This window comes from Mustela nivalis (assembly GCF_964662115.1).
Source record: "Mustela nivalis genome assembly, chromosome: 6".
In the NCBI taxonomy this organism is placed as follows: domain Eukaryota; kingdom Metazoa; phylum Chordata; class Mammalia; order Carnivora; family Mustelidae; genus Mustela; species Mustela nivalis.
This window is the reverse complement of record NC_139025.1, coordinates 145,939,233-145,961,971: the sequence shown is the minus strand read 5'-3', so window position 1 is coordinate 145,961,971 and position 22,739 is coordinate 145,939,233. Positions and strand designations below refer to the sequence as shown.

Sequence of the window (22,739 nt, the reverse complement as noted above, 5' to 3'; positions counted from 1 at the left end):
TTGTCTTTTATTTTTTTTTTACAATTTCACCCATATTTTAAAAAATAAAATATCCATATTTTGAAAATTTTTGAAGGGGCAGGGGGTGGGAGGTTGGGTGAGCCTGGTGGTGGGTATTATGGAGGGCACATTTTGCATGGAGCACTGGGGGTGGTGTGTAAACAGTGAATTCTGGTACACTGAAAAGAAATTGAAAAAATTTAAAAAGTAAAATAAAGAGCACCCTTACCACGATAAAAAAAAAAAGTATTTTTTAAAGATTTTTAAAATTTATTTTAGAGAGAGAGTGTATGCACAAACAGAAGGAGGGACAGAGGGAGAAGGAGAGAAGCAGCCTCCCTGCCGAGTGTGGGGCTTGGTCCCATATCCTCGAGGTCATGACCTGAGCCAAAATCGAGAGTCAGTCGCCTAACCAACTGAGCCACCCAGGTGCCCCTTGTCCAGTTTTATTATTGTTTTTGAGGAGAGAATTGGTCAAGTTTCTTGTGCTGCTGTTCCAGCCCCATTGTCTTTTCCCAGCTTCAAGAGAGCAAAAAATCACGTGGCAGTTAATAGGAGGGACTCTGACACCAGATTGTCTGAGCTTGAATCCTGGCCCAGCCGTTTACTACCTGCCAGACCTTGGACAAGTTACAGTTAATTTCTGGGCCTCTGTGACCTCATCTGTAAAATGGGGATAATAATAGTACTACCGGGGCACCTGGCTGGCTCAGGTGGCAAAGCCTCTGACTCTTCATCTCGGGATTGTGAGTTTAAGCCCCATGCTGGGTGCAGAGATGACTCAAAAAAAAAAAAAAAACAAAATCGGGGCACCTGGGTGGCTCAGCTGGTTAAGCGTCTGCCTTCAGCTCTGGTCACGATTTCAGGAGCCCCGTATTGGGCTCCCTGCTCAGCGGGGAACCTGCGTCTCCTTCTCTCTCCGCCCTTACCCCCCCCCCCCCACCCCAACCTCAACCCTGGTTTGCGCTCTCTGGCTCTTTCAGTCTCTCTGTCAAATAAGTAAATAAAATCTTTAAAGAAATGTTTAAAAAAAATTAGTAGTACCTAACCTACTGAGGTTGTTGTAGGAATGATATGGATTTAGCATATGCAGAGTGATAGGAGCAGAGCTGGGCACACGGTAAATGCTCTAAAATGTTCGTACTTGTGAGTTCACTGAGGGAGGGACTCTGTCTTATCTCCGATCTCAGCCCCCATATCCTCCGTCTGGTACTTGGCACATAGTCAGCTCTTCTAACCCTTGAACCATCTTTACTAAGTGATGCTTGACATTCCCAGGAAATGAGGGCAGCTCCCAGAGTAACTGCAGGTAAAGGACGAGAGACTGCAGGGGACCCAAGGAACAGATGGCTTTGTGTCTGGTTGAGGCCAAGTGTTGGTCAGTCTTCGTCTTGGGCTCATGTGTTTTTCCTCCCAGCCCCAGGAACTGCCTACAATGCCTGGTGCTGCTCACATACCATATTGAACTGGAGCCTGCCTGGGTCTGCCGACTTGTGTTTGTTTCCAAGAACCTAATTAGCACTATTGTTACCATTTCCAAAGTTTCCTTGCATCAGGCACCTCCAGGAATGGATAAAGCCGTTTGGTGTGACGCTTACTTAGGTTCTTATTTATTTATTTATTTATTTATTGACAGAGAGAAATCACAAGTAGATGGAGAGGCAGGCAGAGAGAGAGAGAGGGAAGCAGGCTCCCTGCTGAGCAGAGAGCCCGATGCGGGACTCGATCCCAGTACCCTGAGATCATGACCTGAGCCGAAAGCAGCGGCTTAACCCACTGAGCCACCCAGGCGTCCCTTACTTAGGTTCTTTTAAAGGTTTTTTATTTATTCATTTGACAGACAGAGATCACAAGTAAGCAGAGAGGCAGGCAGAGAGAGAGAGAGGAGGAAGCAGGCTCCCTGCCAAGCAGAGAGCCCGATGCGGGACTCGATCCCAGGATCCTGGGATCATGACCTGAGCTGAAGTCAGAGGCTTTAAACCACTGAGCCACCCAGGCGCCCCCTTATTTAGGTTCTTAGGCAAAGGGAAAGGGCCACTGGGGAGCTGTGGGAAGGCAGGGAACTTGAGTGTGTGGTTCATCAGCCAAGGCTCCTGCTCGCCCGGACGGGGCCACCGTGCCAATGGGAAATCGGTGCTCCTTCCTCCATGCACACGATTGGGGTGAACAGAGTCCCTGCTGGATTCAGGGCTCACTCACCACCGAGGCAGGAAGCCTTTGTGCAGGGAAGCATACATGTCACATTGCTGTATGTAGTGACATGGCTTAGCCACTCTGCACCCCGCTCTGTGCTCAGGAGCTGGGTTGCAGACATAAGCCAATCTTTGTCCCCAAGGAACTTTCAGCCTTCAGGAGGAACACCAGACATTCCAAAATAATGCCGGCCCCATGGGAGTCTATAGCGAGAACCGTGGTTGTGAGGGAGAAGGAGAAGCCCGGAGAATTTCTGGAGGAGGCAGCACTGGACTGCTGACTAAGTGGGGGTTTCCGAAGGGAGTAGAGTGGGCTGGGTGGTGTTTTGGCCCCTTTGAAAGCTGGGGGGAATGAGACAGATCCAGATCTGCATAGGAAAGTTGCAGCTAGGGATTGCTGCAGGGGCGAGGCTGGGAGGCAGAATGTGGCCCCATGTGGGGGTCTTTTCCCTGGAGGCAAGGAGCTTGGGCTTTTCTGGCTCACAGCGGGCATCACTGGAGGGTTTTAAGGAGAGAATGAATTGGGGATGGGTTGAATGATGGGTTGAATGAGGTGAGACAGGAAAGAGAGCAGCGGCCAGTGCTATGCTCTGGGGACATTTCCGGTTTCTGAGACCCGGGATGGTGCAGATGTCAGAGAAGTACTGATTTCATCGAGGGAGAGATCAGAAGGGCTGGGCTTGCTGAGCCCCGGGGTAGGGGTCCTGGAGGGGGTGGAGAGCAGGATGCTATGTTGGGACCCGTGGAGGCTGGGTGCTTCCTGGGGAGGGGGTCTGCAGCTCAGAGGTGTGGTGTGGCTGCAGGCAGAGACGGGGTGCCACCAGCATGCTGGAGATAAGAGAACATGGGGATTCCTCTCCCGCCGTTTTTGTACAGTGACTTAAAACCAGAAGTGACTGTGGAGAATTCTGGCCATAGAGAGCAAGGGAAGAGGAGGAGGAGAGGTTTGGTGGTGGTCGAGGGGGTGGGCGTTGGAGGAAAGTGGAGGACAGCAAGTTGTTCCCGTCAGCTGTGTCAGAAATCAGAGAAAGCCGTGTGAGGAGGGCAGGGAAAATAGCGGTCACATTTAGGAAGCAGGAGCTCAGTGCGGACCCGCATCCGGAGCGGCTTCCCGTGGCCGTAGCACGGTGGTGACGCCCAGTCGCGTGAGATTGACCTGAGCGTCCAAAGCGGGGAAGTGTTCCCAACAAATGGGGACGTTCTCTACACCTCTGGATGGAAGGGAAGAAGAAAGGAAGCGACAGGAATGGAAATCGATGCAGCCCCTGTGGGAAACAGGACACAGGTTCTTCAAAACATTCAAAGTAGAACTACCAGATGATCCGGTCAGTCCGCTGGTGGGTATATATACACCCCAGACATGAGCACACTAACTCAAGAAGTTACATGCATGCCTGTGTTTATCAGCATTATTTACATTAGCTGTGGTGCGGAAGCAACCTATGTGTTTACTAATGGGTGAATCCGTAAAGAGGGGATTTTGCGTTGTTGAATATGGATGGAAATTGGGCGTGTTTGTGGATACGGTAGAGAAGGAGCCAGTGCAGGGGGGAAGAGAGCATAGGGCAGAGAGGTGAAGCAAGGTGTTCGGGGGGCAAGAAGGTGGCAGGTGCGCCGAGGGACCTGCCGAGTGGGAGGCAGAGATGCCCCTTCCCTGGGTGGAGCGAAGCTGGGAGTCTTGCAGCGCGTTCCCTCCTTTATCTTTCCGGCGAGCAGGAGCCCACCTTTGGCTTGGACAGAACGAGGCACTGCTGTCACCTCCTACACTAATGATAACATCTCCATGACTTTGCGCCGTTACAGCTGTGGTACTTTTGGTACCTGGTTTGGTCTATATTGGTCCAGCATTTTCAGCACCTCGAACAAGGGAACATGCGTCCAACACATGGTAGACTGTTGTACTCACGGTCGAGCAAGACCAGGTAGTGACAGGTTTACTTTTATTTTAACATGGGGGAGGGGGCGCTGAACTGGATGGGGCAGCAGGAGACGGAACTGTCGCTTACAGGTATGTGATCCTGGGCAAATTACTTCATTCCTCTGCATTTCTGGTTCCTCCCTGTAAAATGGGAATGGGCTGGATCCTTCTCAGCACCCACGTTAGCAGTAACATGCATCGTTCCTGTGGTCGGTCACTGCGTGTCTTAGGGAAGCTGAGGGGGTTCGGTGCCTGAGAGGTACTGGACAGACGGGTGGCAAAATCCGCAGGGAGCTGGTATGAGCAGATTAAGAAAGATGAACTCTTCAGTGTGTGTGATTGTTGCCTTCAACTGCTCTGACCCCAGAGTTTTGACTTTCTTCTTCTAGAGGCTTTCCAGCCAGCGCTGCGCGCAAATGGGCATTGTTTGGTTCTGGTCTGTGTTTATCTTGTACCTGGATGCTTAGGCTTTGGTGAACGTATTATTTTCTTATCAGCTTATTTGTGGGTTCATTTCTTTGAGTGGATATAATTAAGTGGAAGCAGATTATCATGGTATTTAGGACTTAGGTATTAGGGCTTAAATTCCTGTCCGGTGGGTTGCTGTTGAGGAATGTATATGTAATGATTTTGTACCCTCTTCTGGTAGAAGCAGTTTTGGTGTGTAGCACACGCCTGTGGAATTACAAGTAGGATTGGAAAACCAGGAAAGAAATGGAATGCTTATTTGCAGCCCTGGCGTCCCTTTCCATTTCTCAAACATGGTGGTAGGTTTGAGTCCGAGATTCCTGGTAAGCAAGGCAAAAAGGGAAATGCAGCTATAATCAGACTCTTGGATAGCCTTTGGTTGGAGGGGAGGCTGGGAGAATCCAAAAAATTAGTTCCTTGGAGCAGCAGACCTTTTTCTAGTACTTAAACACATTTCTCCTATCTCCTGTCTTAACCCAGTGTTTCTGAAAATAGATACATATTTTTTCCAGGGATGCTCAGGATTTTAAAAAATGGGTAGCAGAATTTCAAGAAATGCTACGTACTGTATACTTTGATGGATGATTAACAATGAATGTTACCATTTGGGAATCTTTCGTAAATCTAGCCGTAAGGAAACCTGTTTATCTTTGTTCACCACTGGGTTTTCAAAATTATATATGACTTCAAAGCGCTTTCCCACCCTGGAGAGCTTTTAACAATAATTAAAACTTAAAAAAAAATTTTAAATAGTCCTTCACAGTAAGAGACAGAGGACAGGAGGGCGGGCAGTGGAAGGAGAGAGAGACGGAACCTGGGACAGGCGGCACTTGGGCATGGAGCCTGATGCAGGGCTCGATCTCATGACCTTGAGGTCATGACTTGAGCCGACTGAGCCACCCAGCTGCGCCCTCCTTTTTTTTTTTTTTTTTCCTTTTTATAAAAGCAAGTTTGTTACTAATTGCTTGGGACTGCCTCTGCTTACTTGATGGAACCCACCTGCTTACTTAACGATGTGGATGGGGAGAACTCCACTGAGGCCGGGATAGGGGTGCTCCATCCCTCTGGTGTGGGGCCAGTGACTGGGCTTCAGTCCTGGCCCCTCCCTCTGCTTACCGAGTGGCTGTCAGCAGGACTGTCATCTTCTCCAGCGTCCAGTTCCTTATCTGTAAAATTATACTCTCAGTATCCCCTACCGTATGGAATCACAGTGTAGAATTAATATGTCAACATATGTAAGGTCTTCAGTACTGTATGTCACATAAGAAATTAGAAACTGTTGAAGATGGCTATAGTTAATATCACCCTGTTCGGGAGCCTGCTGTGATGCCACATTCCTCCCATGGTACTAACCACGCTGTTTCTTTGGGTACTGACTGTGCTTTGAGACTCGTTCGCCCTTGGTGATCACTGCTTATTTTCCTAGTTGCCATCTCCATGATTCTGCAAGCTGGTTGAGGGCATCTCCAGCCCCTGGTTTAGGCCTTTGGATAGCCCAGAGAGTCAGTGTGTGGTTTTTCAGCTCAGCTGACGGTAAGCCTGGACCCTAGGGCATCCATAGAAGTCTAATTCGGTGGAAACAATTCTGCCTGGGGGGGTGTTTTCCTGCATAAGTTGTTAGTATGTTAGAAATCTCTTTCTTGAGATTACCTCTGGTCTTCTGAACATTGTGGTTGAATGCTGAGGAAATCATTTAACCCCTGCTGTTCTTCAAGTTTCTCTAACAGAAGAGATTGGGCGCCACATAAATTGTGAACTGAAAGAATGAAGTCATAAAAGGTGCTAAACCCAGATTATGAATAACAGCCTGATGCGGACATTTCTGATGCTGACTGTGGAGCTCAGTTACAGAGCGGACGAGCGTTCTGTTAGTTTTACCCTGCGGAGAGGGAGAATCTTTGTTTTCCATGATGGACCACTGAGCTACAGAAAAAAATCAATGATGAAATTTATGAGTAGGAGGCCATTAAATTCAGAGATTCTGTTTTAGAAGAGAATCCTAAAATGTTACACATTCTCATAGAATTTAATTGAACATAAAATTTCGCTACACGTAAAGAGCAATAAAAAGTGTTTCTGTTGTATTTTAGGGCCATTTAGGGAAGAGAGGTAGCAGAAGAGATGAGAGAAGCTAAGAAACGGGTTGTAGAGGGGAAAGTAGTCTGAGAAAGAGGCGAATAATGAAATAGGATATAGGGAATGGCAGAGATGGGCTTAGAGCAGAAACCAGTAAGACTTAAGGACAGCCAGGTGACAATGCTCACTCAGGGTAATCAGAGAAAAGGTGGTTGTTCTGGGTACAGAGAGAGTCACTGGGCTCCCAGGACACTGCTACATCAAAGGGGAAAAGTCATGTTGCGTATTCGCAACCCCAGGCATAACTGCTGTTACAGTGATGAACATCGTACAGAACATTTCCCTTGCATTTGAACCCGTGGCAAGCTGTGAGGGCAGGATTTTCATCTGCACATTACAGATGGGGAAAGGGAGTTACAGGTGTGTTAAGTGCCTTGCCTAAGGTCCCACAGGTAATGTTTGACTCCCTAAATCTCTCGTGTTTTCCACCTGCCCCTTCACGTGTACTGATGACTTTGGTGAGGGCTGAAGGCCAGAGTTAGGTCTAAATCAGGGATTCTCTGTAATTCTTACTGTGCTTTTTGAAAACAGTGGTTGGAAGAGGACAGCCATTTATTATGTGGTCATCATACAGGCTAACTCATCCGCCAGCAACGTAGCAACAGTGACTAAATGCCTCTTTTCCCCACTGACCTGCAAGGCAGAGGAGCGATCTGTTTGCCACCAGGGCAATTACAGGAGATGTTGTCTTCTGTTACTTGGTTCTGCAAACATCACATCCTGGAATTCACCAGCGAATGCCTTGTGTGCGGCATTTCCCTTGTGCCCTAAATTACGTGCTCCAAGGAGTTGCTGTTCAGATGAAAAACAAAACCACACACGGTGCCTCGTTTACCCGATGAAATTGCTGCTGCTCCTAGGACAGTGGCTGTCTGGGCTTATGTGGTTCAGCCCGTCCTGCACCATCCCATTCTTTACTGCAAGGAGACATGCCCTTGGCACATCAGACAAGAAACTGAAGTTGCCTTGCAGATTACTTTCATGGAATTAATAAACTTGCATTACAGCCTTGCCTAGATTGACTTTCCTAGGCCAGCAAGAGGAGGGCTTCCCAGATTTGTTATAAATGGCCAGTGTGTTTATTGCCAGGCATAAGAATAATGTAATCTGCCAAACTGGATTGACTGAGAACAGTAGAGCAGGAGTTGGGGGAATCTGTGGCCTATGGCCAAATGCAGCCCACTGCTTGTTTTTGTTAATAAAGTTTTATTGGAACGCAGCCATGCCCACTGTTTTGCATATTGTCCGTGGATGCGGCTTTTGTGCCAAGATGGCAGAGTGAGTAGTTGCTACAGAGGCTGAGTGGTTCGGACGCTGCAAGTATTTACTCTATGGCCCTTTGCAGAAAAAGTGAGCTGACCCCTGTTTGGCAGGGGGACTGCGCGTCATAGCGCATGTGACTGTAGTTTAGGTGAACTTCGCATCTCCCGGACTGCTTCTGCATCTGCTTCCTGACATGGGCCCTGCTGCTGGGCAACAAAGGTTAAGGGTGAAGCTTCCTCCAAGTTACCCTGGGGCAGCCTGCTGCCCTCTGTCACATCCCAGTCCCCTCGGACAGCCCGGTGTTGAGATGCAGGTTCTCCCCAGTCCCAGGCCCTTCCCAGCCTTCCCACGCTCTCAGCCCTCACATGGCCTCCGACTGAGCCAGCAGAGACTCTCCCGAGGTCCCTTTGCTGTACCTTCCTTGGTCCACGCCTCCTCAGCTGCCAGCCCTGCACTGTTCTCCTTCTCTGGGCCCTCTCCCGGGGGCGCTGTCTGATGCTCTATCATCCCTACCCTGCAGAAGCCTCCCTTCCCACCAGTACTGCTGTGATAGCTGCCCTCGCAGGTTCTTCTCACTCCACGCGAGGCCCGGCTGCCTGGATAATGTTGCTCCTGCTCAAGAACCTCTCTTGGCTCCCTATGGACCTCCAGATCTAAAGGCAGACCCTCAGCCTGGCCTTCAAGATTGTTTTATTTCTGATTACTCCTCACCATCTTATGAGGCTTAAAGGTCTTCCCCCCACCATGTCCCAGGCGTTGTCTGAACGGTACCGCCCCCCCCCCCCCCCGCGGGTCTTTGCTTGTGGAATGTTGTAACCTCCCTCTACCCTCATCACCCCATTTATCCTTGTTGCGTCCCAGAATCCTGGGTGTATTTTCCTTCACGGGCAACCAAACATGCTCTCATTCCCTTAAACCCTCTGCCTCTCTGTTCCCCCGTAGGGCAGGCTGTGTTGGTAGGCTCTGTTACGCTCTCCCCAGAGGATAAACTCCCACCGGGTAGGGATTGTCTCTCAATTATAGTCACTTTGCTCGCACCTGCCAGGGAGCTCGCATCTGGGCGGGACTTGGAAGTCACACAGAGCATGCGCACCGGTGATGAGGCGCGAACTCGCAGACGCACCTACTGTGTGCCAGGTCCTCCGTGGCACGATCTCGTAATGCTCACTCGAGCGAGTATTGCTAACGGGGTGCAGACCGGCGCGGAAAGATCGGCCACGTGCCGTCCCGGGCAGATTTGGCCTCGAGGCTTGCCTGCTCCCACGCTGCACGCCGATGACCACGTTGCCCTGGGGAAGCATCCACGCCCCGCCCGGTGCGTCTGTGCACACACATTCCTCCGCCTGCCTGTGTCTTAGAATCCTCTGGGAGATTTGAAAGTAGCTCTGCTCGGGTGCGTATTTCCCAGACGCTGTCAGAGCCCTGGCTGGGGGTGGGGCAGGCACTGGTGTTTTCAAAGGTTCCCCAGGTGATTGCAGTCCAGGCCCTACGCCCCACGCCAGAGTAAGAAAACGGGCAGACCTCTGGGAAGGCTCCTGGGGGCTATTCTGACGTCCGGGGCTGCTCGGGAGAACTTCTTTCCTTACTTAGTGAGCTCCTGACTTGAAGGTGGGGAAGGGTTCATCTCTACGTGACCATGGTCTCCAGGTGCCTTTTTCTTAGGGCGTTCATGACAGCGTGGGCTGAAGGGCTCTCTTTTGGGCTGGGTCCCCTTTGCTGCAGCTGGTCTGGGAGTGCCTCAGGCACCCTAAGAGGTGAGCCTCCCTAAAAGGCAACCCTAGTTTGCCCATGTGAGTGTGTCTTTAGGGGCTGAAAAGGAGGGAGTGCTTTCCACTGGTGTCTAATTTAAAAAACAAACAAACAAACAAACAAACAAAAACCTCTTCCATCTTGAGCAGAGGGAGGTTTGTTGATGGGAAGTGTAGTTGAGCAGTGGTTCTCAAAACGTGGTCCCCTGAGCACCATCAGCATCCCCTGGGAGCTGGTTCGAATGTAAATTCCCAGCCCTCACTACCACCCCCCCCGCCCCCCCCCCCCCCCCCCCCCCCGACCTGAGGCGTCATAAACTCTCAGGTTGAAATGGCGCCGGTGATCTGCTCTGTGTGATTTTGCTGCCACACTGAGGTTAAGGAGCACGGCTCAAGGTTGATGGTGAGTACGTGGGTGGACCCCTGGATGGACCCCTGAAACAGCAGTGGTTTTCTGCCCTAGCTGGGCATCTGAGACCCCCAGAGTCCTACAAAATCTTGGGCCACTGTGTCTCTTCTCTGTTTTGGAGGCTGTATTTTTTTTTTTTTTCTAAAGATTTTATTTATTTATTTGACAGACAGAGATCACAGTAGGCAGAGAGGCAGGCAGAGAGAGGGTAAGGGAAGGAAGCAGGCCCCTGCCGAGCAGAGAGCCCGATGCGGGACTTGATCCCAGGACCCCGAGATCATGACCTGAGCCGAAGGCAGCGGCTTAACCCATTGAGCCACCCAGGCGCCCCTGGAGGCTGTATTTTTAACAAGTGTTCCAAGAGATTTCGAAATGCAATTTTTTTTTTTTTTTTGAATCATGGCTAGTAGAGACCTGATAAATATTGCATTCTTTTAATAATAACTTCATATCCACTTGGCACAGGGTAAGGACACTTTCCTTTTCCTCCTGGAGTTACGGTTCCTTCGTCCCTAATTACCAAGACATTTGCCATCAGTTCTGTTGCCCATTAAGTAAAGACAGTCGTTCCCTTTAGCACACAGTATTTCTCGTCGCTGGATTGTTCACTGCCACATAAAAGCCACAAGTGGGTTTTATGGCCTCATGCATACTTAATTAGTTCATCTTCTCAAAATTGTGTTTTAAGTGAGTGAAGACCTTAGCCTCTGATCTAATTGATCCACAAAGCGTCTTTTCAGGAGGTTCGCAGGGCCTAAGGCTTCATTCAGAGGCCACAGGTCAAGGAGGTGAGGACCGTTCCATGTCCCGTCATCCCTTGTGGGTTTTCCAAAGACCAGGCTTGAGGCAGGACGAGTGGCTGCAGGCGCGGACACCAGCTCTCTAGAAGAGCTGATTAGTTTTTTGTTTTGCCTACAGCTGTCTCCATCCCCACCATCCTTATCTGTCATCATAAATGTCCACACCTGTGTGATATTTTATGACAGGTCACACCTGCTGAAACTGCTGTTGTCTTGTTTCAGATATGCCGCCTAATATTTATGTCATTAAGCCTTGTGGCGGGAGAGAAAAAGAGCTTTTGCTCCAAACCTTCCCACCTGCTGCCCTCCCACGTCTGTTGTCCTTGACTCCCGTCATGGGGGTCACCAGGCTGCAGACTCACCAGGCACGAGGGCACTCTAGTGTCTGGATGTGTTCCGGCTCCTTTCCTGCACCAAGGTTCAGCACAAAGGTTGGGGTGAAGCCTTTTGGAGCCCCCCAACCTCCCAGGCAGACAGACTGTCGGTTTCTGCACACCCACACAGCTTTCCCTATTATAATGAGACCAGACCGGCTAATAAATTTCATTTCTCGTCAATTGCAAATACTTGGTGTTTGAGAACTAAACTAGCTACACAATGGGGGCCCACTGAGTTGCGAGCTGGCGTTGTCTTGGTTAGGAAGTGCAGTGGGAATGGGAGTCAGAATCAGACTGTGGGCAAGAGTGGGGATGCAGATGTCCTGTGGCCAATACCAGTATCAGAACACTGCTCTACCGAGCTCAACCCCCGCCAACCCCGGGGCCAGTGCCAAAGGACAGACCATCATAGTGGGTGGCATTGCATTACTGCCACGCTGCTGACCCTGGGCTGAGTCACCTGGGGACTGTCACGAAATCCCAGGCTGCTCCCAAGACCTGCTCAGTCAGAAGCTCAGGGCGGGACTGGGCATCTGAACTCTTAAGCGTTTCCAAGTGTTTCTAGTCTGAAGGTAGCTTTGAGAAGCCCTGGGTTGAAGAAGGCTGTTTGAACCTGTGGGGTTGAAGATGAGGTTGGAGAGAATCCCTGGGCTACTCTTTTTCATAAGGTGCACAGAGACCTGCTGATCCTTACGGGTATAGCTGGGTGGCTATAGCCTCTGGTATGGCCAGAGGCTGTGGATGCGTGCAGTTGGGCAGTGGGGCACGTGTTCATATGTTTGGTGGAAGGCGAGATCCACAGAACTCTCATTCCTCCCAGTCCTTAGCAGCCTGCAGCCCAGAGTGTCTCGGAGAGAGAAGTCTGCCCCTGCAAGCCTCTCAAATTCTCCCGTCCATCTCTCTTGCCACTTTACTGACTTTGCCTTTCCTCTCTCCTCGTTAATGGTTTGCTGGCATTCCTCTCTCCATTCTTTTGTGGCCCATTTGGCACACGATGGCCACACCTAGCATCCTCTCTTCTGCTTTGATGTTGCCCGATGCCCATAGATAAGAGACAGTAGTATAGATAGCCCTTTACAGCACTTAACCCTATATTTTCCTGTCCCCATTTTATAGACGGGAAAATGAAAGCATAAGGTGAATTGCCCAAGGTCTCAGAATCAGGATGGCCCCAGATGTTCTGGCCCTGGAGTCCTGGCTCTGCACCCCACTGCTTTGCTTCCTCTCCCTAGGCTCTCCTGCCAGGTGTGGAAAGGCTGCTGTCTGCTAGCGGACCTTTCATTATTTTCAACCCTCATGTACACACTTCTGGGTTGATGTTCCTGTTCCTGCTTCACTAAGAAATCAAAGCTTGGACAGATGAAGTAACTTGACCGAAATCATAGAGCTAATTAAGGGAGTAATAGCTGGGATTCAAACCAGGTGTTCCTCTCTTCGTGCGCTGCATTTTTTCCACCACACTGCACGGGATTGGCTGATTTCTTTAGGGTGGCATCTGTGGCTCTCTAGAATCTGTCACCAGTCCACCTTTCCAACCATTTTCCACTCCTTTATTAAATCATGCCACCAACTTTTGCTCACTGTTCTTTAGCCTGGAGTGTACTTCCTTGCCCAGCTAGGTCTATCCAACCTCCCATGAAGACAGGGACTCTCACTGATAATACCCCATGTGGAACCTACAAACAGCAGGAGGCAGGGCCATTTGCACCCCCCCCCCCCAGCTCAAAAGCCCTAAAATAATGCGTCTCCTGTTGACCCTGCTCCTGTGATGGCTGTAGCGTGAAGGTAATATCCAGGGACTTGAATTGTAGCTGTGTTATGTATCTGTCTGCTAGGTTGCATCTTGAGGCCAGGTGTCCTCACTTTTCTGTGTGTGTATGTCGGGGGGTGGGGCATTGCCAAGCCACTGTGGAGGTTTACTATGTGTAAAACAGGTGAAGGTCAGACTAGAGTACAGAGGTGGGGAAAGTCTTAAAAATATTCCATCAGAGGACATTAGCAGGGCAGCAGGGCATAGAACAGTCCAAGTCATATTTATTTGAAGGCCTCTAGGGAAATGTATGTGGGAAATTTCCAGAGGTAACTGGAGCTAATGATTGTCCCAGTGAGCTAATCCAGCATGTCCATTTTGCCAACTAGGGCTTTGTTTTGTTTTCTTCAGGTAGGATTTGCTAACGTCCTAGTAAAAAGCCCCCAGCCCTCCCCCCACCCCTGCACCCCCCAGGCATGGAGTTTCTAAATAGGGTATAGTTTGGGAGCCGGTGAAAATGGACTTAGGGCTTGCCCAGGAGCACGGGATGGTGGCCACGTGTGGGGAAGGGCAGTTGTGTTTCCCAAATACAGGCAGAACCTTTCAGGATGGAAACAGGTGCCAAGAAAAAACTTCCTTGCCAGCGGGGAAGTTAATTCTTCAGCCGTCGAATTAGTTATCCTACTAAGTAAATATTTTTCGGACTCTTCGGGTTTAAGTCGGTTGTCGCAGGTGTCGTTTGCCTCCCAGAAACACTGCGGAGGGGCCAGGGCCTGCTCGCAGGCGCCCCGCGAGGCCGGAGGGGGCTGCTTCTTGGGTGGCGTGCGCTAGCACTGGCCTTGAGATTTCCTTTTGCACCCCGCAGGTGAGCGTCCTGACCACCCTGGAGCGGAGGTTCAACCTGCAGAGCGCGGACGTGGGCGTGATCGCCAGCAGCTTCGAGATCGGGAACCTGGCGCTCATCCTCTTCGTGAGCTACTTCGGGGCGCGCGGGCACCGGCCGCGCCTCATCGGCTGCGGCGGCATCGTCATGGCCCTGGGCGCGCTGCTGTCGGCGCTGCCGGAGTTCCTGACCCACCAGTACAAGTACGAGGCGGGCGAGATCCGCTGGGGCGCCGAGGGCCGCGACGTCTGCGCCGCCAACGGCTCGGGTGGCGACCAGGGCCCCGACCCGGACCTCATCTGCCGCAGCCGAACCGCCACCAACATGATGTACTTGCTGCTCATTGGGGCCCAGGTGCTCCTGGGCATCGGTGCTACCCCCGTGCAGCCTCTGGGCGTCTCCTACATCGACGACCACGTGCGGAGGAAGGACTCCTCGCTCTACATAGGTAGGAGCTACGGCGGTGTGCGGGTGCGCGTCCCTGGGCTGCGCGCTCCCTTGTTAGTAACTTGCCTTGACCGAGGAAGGCAAGGTGCGCACGTGAATGTTTATGGTTCTCAGACTGGGCTGCACGTCTGTGGGAGCTTGCGGTGTGGGGGCTTTGAAAAATGGGGATACCTGATTGTACCCCCAAGAAAATCCAGTGCAGTTGGGTCCTGCCTGGGCGGGCATGGATTGTTTTCCAGGCTGTCCAGGTGATTTCGATGCACCGTAGAATTGGAGGTTGGCTTTGCTAGATCCTTAAGAAGCAATGAATGGGAAGACACGGTCAGGAGGGGTATCACGTGTTTTCACCTGCTTTTCACACGTGTGTGGACTTGGAGCTCTCTGGCATTAGCCACCAGGACATACTTGGGATCTGCACCTTGGAAACCCCAGTTTTTAATAATCGAAATGATCTTCTGGTCATTGTCCTGCTGAAGTTCAAAGGGGGAGAGAGATGATTGTCTTCTCAGCATTTGGTGTGTCATTCAAAGTTGATCACTTCTGGTCATTCTGCAATGAGGGTATATACAGGAGCTGGATGTCTAGAAAGAAATAAGGTCTGTGTAAGTTTTTAAAAAAAATAACTTTGCGTCCTTGCTTCTGACATTTTGTACTGGCAAGATGGAACCTTTCACCGGGTCTAAGGTTAAGCAGCCACGAATTTAGAGTTTTTCTTACATGAGACAGGGGTCCTCCATCACTGTTTTGGGGCACTGTGGCATGGCCATTTGTAGGGCGAGAGCCTCCCGAGCGTCTCCATCCCTTGTTCACGAAGGGTGATTTGGCCTCCCACAAACAGCTGGACCGTTGGATCGTTAAGAGCTATCCCCATTCACTGAGGGATAAGCTTGGAAGAATTACCTTTTCCTGTGGAAACTTTTTGCTTCCTGCAGCACTGTTAATTACCATGCAAAGGTTTAGGAAAAACTAGAACTTGAACAGAGTGTGACCTAAAGTTTTGTACCAGTTCAGCTTCCAGCATGCACTGCCTAAGGTTTCTGTGCTAGGAGGGCTTGGAATAGTTACACACTTCATGCCGGCTTTCCTCGGTGGCTTTCTGTCCCAGCTGTGGAGTACATGCTTTTGTTGGGCAAATAGATTGCAAATGTAGGTTTCTGTTCTTTGAGGACAGGCTCAGGGTGAGAAAGGTGGAGAGTGTGTCTCTTGACCCAGGGGTAGAGCACACGCAACCTGGTCGTGACTTAACTTCCACTATGGCATGGAACGTGACATAGAGATGATCTTCCAGGTTGAAGATGGCCAGACCCTCCTCCATGTGGTTAGGGTGGGTTCTGTAGGTACTAAGGACATCATTTATGTTTCGTTCTTCCTAAAACTTGAGCAGCAGCCCCTCCACGTGATTTGATGCAGAGTAGGACACGGGCTATAGCATCTAGCCAGGTAGCCTCCTGAGGTCCAGCCAGACCACTGGTCTTGGACTTGACCGATATCTCCCTAAGACCCAGGGAGAGCTGTTTTCTGGTATCCATCACAGCAAATAGATAAACCACAGAAAAGGAAGTGGAAAACGAAGATCTGAGTTCCTGTCTCTGATGATGGAATCCAATGGAAAAATTTCCCTCCAGAATCCTTCCTCTGGGGCACCAGGCCCAGAACCCTTTTCTAGAAATCTTCCCTGCTGAGTAAGGTCATGGTCTTTTCCTGCAGTTGGATGGCACCTGGTTTGTGTGTGCAAAGCTTTAGGGGGAGGAGGCGCTCTGGTTTTGTGTGGGGCAGGTGGCGGCAAGGGCAGTAGGGCCCCCATTCAAGAGAGAGGGCCTTCTCCAGTTCTGAGGCCATGGGATTTACTGTGAGTCTTTGTAAAGAAGAATGTTCCCGGTGAATTTCTACCTGGACACCATTTTTTTTTTTTTTCTTCTGTGGTAGTTAGGTGGAGTTGGAAGTGTCTATTTGTGTGATGCATGATGCATGGACCTTTTGGCACTGGTCCATCTGGCATATTCCAAAACATGACAGCACATGGCTATGGAGATGGCCTCTCTGAGTCTCTGAACTGGTTTCATGGGTCTGTGTTGACAGGGAGCAGGAAAGAGTTGAAGCCTTCTGGGAGAGAGGCCTCAATAGGTGGTCTTACTATCCCATGCATGCTTGGGATTCTCCAGAAACATTTTAAGAAGACCACAGTATGTGCAGAGTGTATGTAACTGGTTCATTGGTTCATTCATTTATCATACGGGACATAAAAAAAACATGCTTGTGATCACGAGACTCTTTTAGCATTTATCCCTTCTAACAGAGAGCTAGTTCCCGAAGCTGCTTGAAACTTCGGGAAGTCTATGGCGGAACCCACTGAATGGTACTGATGAATGACAGCCTTCTTTATTGCCTGCAGAGAGGAAAGAGGTCTGAAGGGACCGGCGCGGGGACTGTGGGGATGGGTACCTCCTGGGGTGCAGTAGCATGTGTCCCCTGCTTCCAGCTCCTGTGAAGCTGGTGAGGAGTGAGAGGCCCACAGCCGGCCATCTGGTCCGATGCCTAAAATGCGAGTGCGGATTGGAGATGGAGAAGATGATAAATACGGTCTCTGTAAGCCACAGACTTGTTCACAGCTGATCCTCTTTTCTGGGTGTCCACAGGGAAGTGGGATGAGGACCATGCGGGCTTGGCCACAGGCTGTTGGTGACCAGACCTGCCCCTAGCGTGTGTGTGCCCGGAGTCCCCAGTCCTGGGGTGTGTGTGCTTCTGGGAGGCCGTGTCATGGATCCTGTGATGGGGGTGGGGGGGATGGAAGCCTTCCATCTCCAGTCAAGCCGATATTGTCCACTGGAGTGACTGTTTGCTTTGGACGGTTGTGGCCTAACCATCTGCCAAGCTCCCGAATTCCTTGATGGGCCCTTCACAAGGGGCTTTTCTGGCTGGCACCGGTCTGCAGCGGCCCCTTTCCAGCCCGGGAGGGAGCCAAGGGAGCTCATTACCAGGGGACAAAACCGGCTGAGTGGGAACACGGCTCTGCTGGCAGGCTTTTCAGTCCCGTACAGCGTGGAGTCAAGCCTCACGGAGCAGCTAGACAGTGACCTGTGGGAGGCACGTGGCGCTCTTTCTTGCCCGTGGGACGGGTGGGGCAGCGTGGCAGTGGAGGCCGTTTGATGCGAGGCATGACCGGGGCTCAGGAGTCAACCCCTTTGGGAGTCTCCTCAGGGAGCCTCTGGCCCATGATGTGACCTTCCACGAAATCCATTTTCTTAGCTGTTCTGTTCTTCCAAGTTCAAAACCCGGCCAGTCATAGTGTAGGCAAGGGTAAGTCGGATAATGTAATGGACTCCCTGTGTCCTTCCTTAGGTTCCTGGGTCAGTGGATTGTAACCTCATTCTCTTTGAGGAGAAAAAGGTGAAATGAGAGTGGTAGTGATTTTTTTTTTAATAACTTTATTCCTAGTTAAAAAGTGTGACATGCTCCCTGTTGACAACTTTGGAAGTATTAAGAAAGAATTATAGAATCACTGCTCTTAGCTTTATGATTATAGAATGTCTTTTTTTTTTTTTTTTTTTTTTTTTTCCCCTGCATTGGTGTGCTTTTCTACCAAAAATGTTCAGGAGGCACCAGGGTGGTGCAGTTGGTTAAGCGTCTGACTCTTGGTTTTGGCTCAGGTCATGATCTTGGGGTCCTGAGACTGAGACCCACGCTGGGCTCCACACTCCGTGGGGAGTCTGCTTGGGATTCTCTCCCCACCCCCACCCCGTCTCCCACACTCACTCGTGTTTGTGCCCTTTCTTTCCCCCCCTCCCAAGTAAATAATCTTTAAAAATGTGTTTATAACAAACGTCTCTCCGTATTTGATGCACTGTCCCGCGTTCCTTAATATTCTGTGGTGTTACGGTTGCACACGTAACATTCTCCTGTGGACTTCTGCAGTCCTGTTTAATGCCCTCGATTGTTGGACATAAGTGTTCGCTGTTGTGAATGAGGCAGACAGGGACACGGATTCTGAGAGGTTCAGGGACTTGCCTGGGCTAACTTAGCTGAGTGGAGCTGGACTCTCGGTCTGAGAGTGGGGTTTTTCCCATTTACGTCTGGGATCTGTCACCAGGCTGGGGTTGTGGGGACAGGGCCGATGGATGGTCTAGGGGTTCAAGTGCAAGTCAGGGCATTGCGTCAGATGGCTTGAAGGCTTCAGGAAATAAGTCACAGGAGCCAGCAGGGCAGGAAGAACGCAGGGTGCCTCCCAGCCACTGGGGGGAAGGGGTGGGGTTGGAATCGGGAGTGGGTGCCCCAGCCTGAGCTGTGGGAAGAGGGGGGAGAGGGGACGGTGGCCCAGGCTAACCGTACAGGGTGGGGTCTGGAGCTCCTCCTGCTCTGGGCAGAGGTGGGTGCGGATTAGAGCTGACCCTTCTCAGGCAGGGGCGGCTGGCGTGCTCTGCCTTCCGCTTCCCTGTCTCCAGCACGGCAAGGGCCCTCCCCTCACCTGGCTCTACATTCCCTTCTTGAATCACGATGGCCCTTAGGTGATTGTGCTCCTGTCGTGTTCGAAATCTGGCTCCTCACAGCTTCCCACACGCTGCTTCTGGTTCTCACCCCGAAAACTTGCGTTCTGTCTGCCGTGTTGTGATAAATCCACAGACAGCGCGCACCAGCCTCGCATGGGTAGAGCGGGGGCACCTCTACTTAGCTCCTCTGTGCGGGGGCCTTCGTTCCTTACTTGATGTGGTTTCCTGCCACACTTGAGAACCACTGTTTCCCTCTTAAAGCTGGGTGCTGTGGGCTGGGGAGCTCAGGACCAGGGGGACAAAGCCAGATGAATGGGGCGAGTGGGACATGCGTACTGTATTAGTTTAAGTCTGTCCTAACACAGCACCACAGCTGAGAATCCAAGATCCCAGGTATCAGGAGAGTCGGTTTCCTCTGAGGCCTCTCTCCTTGGCTTGCACATGGCCCGGGCTCCTCCTGCTGCCTTCAGAGTCTGTGCTCTGTGTGCACCCATCCCTGGGGTCTTTGTGTCCTGGCTTCCTCCTTTTAAGGACACCAGTCAGAGTGGATTGGGCCTCACCCATAGGACCTCGTTTTACCTTATTTCCTCCCCCAGACCCTGTCTCCAAATGGTCATGTGCTGAGGTCCTGGAGGTTGGTGCTTCAACCTAAGAATTTTGGGCGGGGGGAGGGGGAGACACCTGATTTAGCCCATAACTGGTGCCGAGGGGGCCAGTGCCAGACTTAAGACTCTTGCATCTTCCTTTTTTCCTCTTTTTAAAAAATTAATTATTATTAAGACTCTTGGATCTTCTGTCCTAATCTTTCTGTAAGGAACTGCATTGTTGTGTCTTACCTGTTTGTTTATAGGTGCCTAAAATTTTTTGAAGATGCAGATATTTTTTTCCTAAAACTTAATTTAGGATAATGCTAGAATCCCAGATTGTTGCAAAAAGCAAGGAAGTCCCCCATACCTTCATCCACTTTGCCCCAGTGGTAACGTTGCACCTAACTGTAGTAAACATTGAAACTGTAGCATAACATCGAAACAAGGATATTAACATTGGCACAATCCATGGAATTTATCCAGATTTTACCAGTGTTCTGTGCACTCGTTTGTAGGTATATGTGTGTGTGTGTCTAGTTCAGTGCAACCTTATTACATGTCCATGAGGTCTTCAAAATGCAGAATGGAGTCCAGATGAAACCAGATCATTCTGAGTCGTGTGTGTTTGGCAGACACACAGGCAGGAGCAATGCACGTGTGCACACGTGTGTGCATACAAGGAAGAGGGTTTTGGGGCTGAGAGAAGTCTTCCGTTGAATGGAAGCCGGCTAGAGGAAGAGCCGACTCTTCTAGAAGGCTTCCCTCTGCATTCCAGGGATAATGGGACCCTTGCAGGATGCCCCAGTACACCCAGCAGTGGCTCCCAAGTCGGCCGGCACACACATTAGGCACCAATGGGTCCTGTTTTCTTTATCACTTGTATTGAAACCCAGGGCAGCCCTCTGTGTTCTAGCTGATGCAAAGAGAATTATTCTCCGATTTCATCTGCCGAGTGTTTTAGTACAAAGGTCACTATGGTACCAGCCAGCCCCCAGAGTGAGCCCACCTTCGCGGCAGAGCCCTGGGAGCTCAGAGTTCTTTTGCTTTCTGATGAGTTTTTATTGTAACGTGACATTGGGTAAAATGTGTTTTAACTCTCCAAAGAGAGTAGGTCGGGTTTGGATCAAATAAATACAGTGTGACTGTAGTTCATCTGAAGAAATGATTAAAAAGCTCTCCCTCGTGGCAGCAAGCATCGTCCATTATATTCTTGCAACTTTATTGATATCTGTATCATTAATTTCTTTTTCTAAGATAAATGACGCTGTAAAGCTGGTCACTCGGTTTTGGCCGCGTTCCACCCCCTCTCCCCAGCTGCTGGTCCCATGCCATTTTCCGTGTGTTCTAGCAACACGCTGGGAAACACGTGTGTGGCTCTCACCGGGTGCTTCCATATTGCCTGGGCTGCTAGAAGCGTCTCGTTCATTTTCAGCGGCTCGTAATTCATGCCCTGTGGTTCATGGAATCACTTCTGCACTCCCTGCTGGCGTGACCTTGGGCAAGACTCCCAGTGTGGGCTCTGGAGTCTGACAGTTTCGAGATTCAAATCTGGCTCCGCCACGGACCTGCCACCAGGGTTTTGGACACCTTTCTCGTTGACTTGAGCCTGTTTCCTTAGCAGTAAAATGAGGCCGGGATCTACCTGGCAAGGCTTTGCCTTGGTATCCTTTGCATTGGGTTTCATGGTGGAGATTGATAAACATGGTCCTGTTCATTTGTATGATCCTGTCCTCTCCAGGTGCAGAAGGGCCGGTGGGAGTAAGTGACTTACAGAAACACACTGGCAGGTCTCTTGACAAAGGGTAGTCAGATCCTGGTTTTCAGCTTGGGACGTAATCTGCCTCGTAGATCTAAAAATAGCAACCTCTTCAGTCCTGAATTAAATCGGCAGGGCTCTTCTTTGTCTACAGACCCTTCCTGTGGCTCATCTCAACAGGTGTAAAGTGCCGCAGGGCCCCAGGCGGCGGGTGGTCTGGTCTGTGGTAAGTCAGGGGCGCCCTAGCCTGCGGACCCTAGCCATGGCCGCGACGTGAGGTTCAGCTTACCTCTCTGGGTTTCATCTCCATGCTTCCTACTTGGCTTCTTAATACTGTCTCTGTTCTTCAAAGAATGTATTCTCATTTTAGTAAAACTGAGAAAAACCAAAATAGAATAAGAAATAATTTCCGTTCCAGGTACCTATAAAAAATTCTTGCCCATATTGAGGCGTATTTAATTCCAGCCTTGTTTTGTGTATATTTTTAGTGAAGGCCCTACTATATGCAAATCCAGTTCCAGCTGACATATTGTAAACTTACCGATACAGCACTTAGATATAAAATTTATCATCAAGATAACTGCAGGGTATTTCATTAATCTAGAAATGCTAGAATGTGCTCCTTGGGCCTGTGCGTGGTGAGCATCTTTTTGGCAATAGCCGCATCCGTATCTGCTGAAAGCTTGAAAAGTTCAGGTGAGTGCGGATGATTCAATGTGAGCTGGAGAAGCGGCCCTTTGGGCTTGCACTGACTTTTTCCAGAACAGAAATAAGTGAGGCAGAAGCAGGGCTTGAAAGAGGCTTCAGGCCGGCCGGGAGCCAGAACAGACGGTGTCCTCTCCTGGGATTGCAAGGGATATGGGCGTTGGGTCGGCGAAGGGGACGGAGGCTCTGGTATGAGTACAGGACCCAGTGGTAGAACGGGACAGAGCGGAGCAAGCGCCTGCTGCTGGGCCTCTCGGGGTGCCTTTGTGGCCCAGGCTGTGCCTTCTAAGAATGGGAATCCCAGAGTGGGTAAGAAATGGAACTATTTCTCCAAACTGAGCGTTGTCTGGCTGTGGACAAGTCGTGCTCAGGCTCCTGAAGGGAGGGTCGGAATGCAGAAGTGAGTACCATTTGGAGCTGGTTGGGGGCTGCAGTTGTTTTCTGCGTGTGAGCATCTCTGCTAAGAGATGTTAGAACCCAGCATTCAAGTGGTGGATGGACCAGATGTTAGACCAGAGGTTTTAGGCTCAGACAGACCCAGAGAAGAATCACGGGGAAGATGAAGGCTGCTCGGGGTGGGGTGGGGGGAAGGGTTGTCTTTTCTTCCGCCATCAAAGGCTCCTTATTTCTGTACCAGCCTCTTACTGCACCTGACCAGTGAAAGCAGATTCATTTCATTTTGCTTTTCAGCTGTGCCACAGGCATTGTTGTTAACTATAAAAGGTTCTGCGCTATTTTCCTGAATAGCGTGCATGTTCTTTACCTTATTTGTAGACTTTATAACTTCTTTCTAACCTAGATAATCCTTTCTGTATC

The 22,739-nt window shown here is 50.4% G+C and overlaps 1 protein-coding gene across 1 annotated transcript in view; it reads left to right on the top strand.

Moving 5' to 3' along the window:
• Positions 1–22,739, top strand: part of SLCO3A1 (solute carrier organic anion transporter family member 3A1) — a gene marked incomplete at its 3' end in the record, with an annotated part of 267,159 nt that overhangs the window by 49,661 nt on the left and 194,759 nt on the right. The window contains exon 2 of the mRNA XM_082736521.1: positions 13,927–14,392. Coding sequence (XP_082592647.1) covers positions 13,927–14,392 — 466 coding nt within the window. The remainder of the gene's footprint in view (positions 1–13,926; positions 14,393–22,739) is intronic.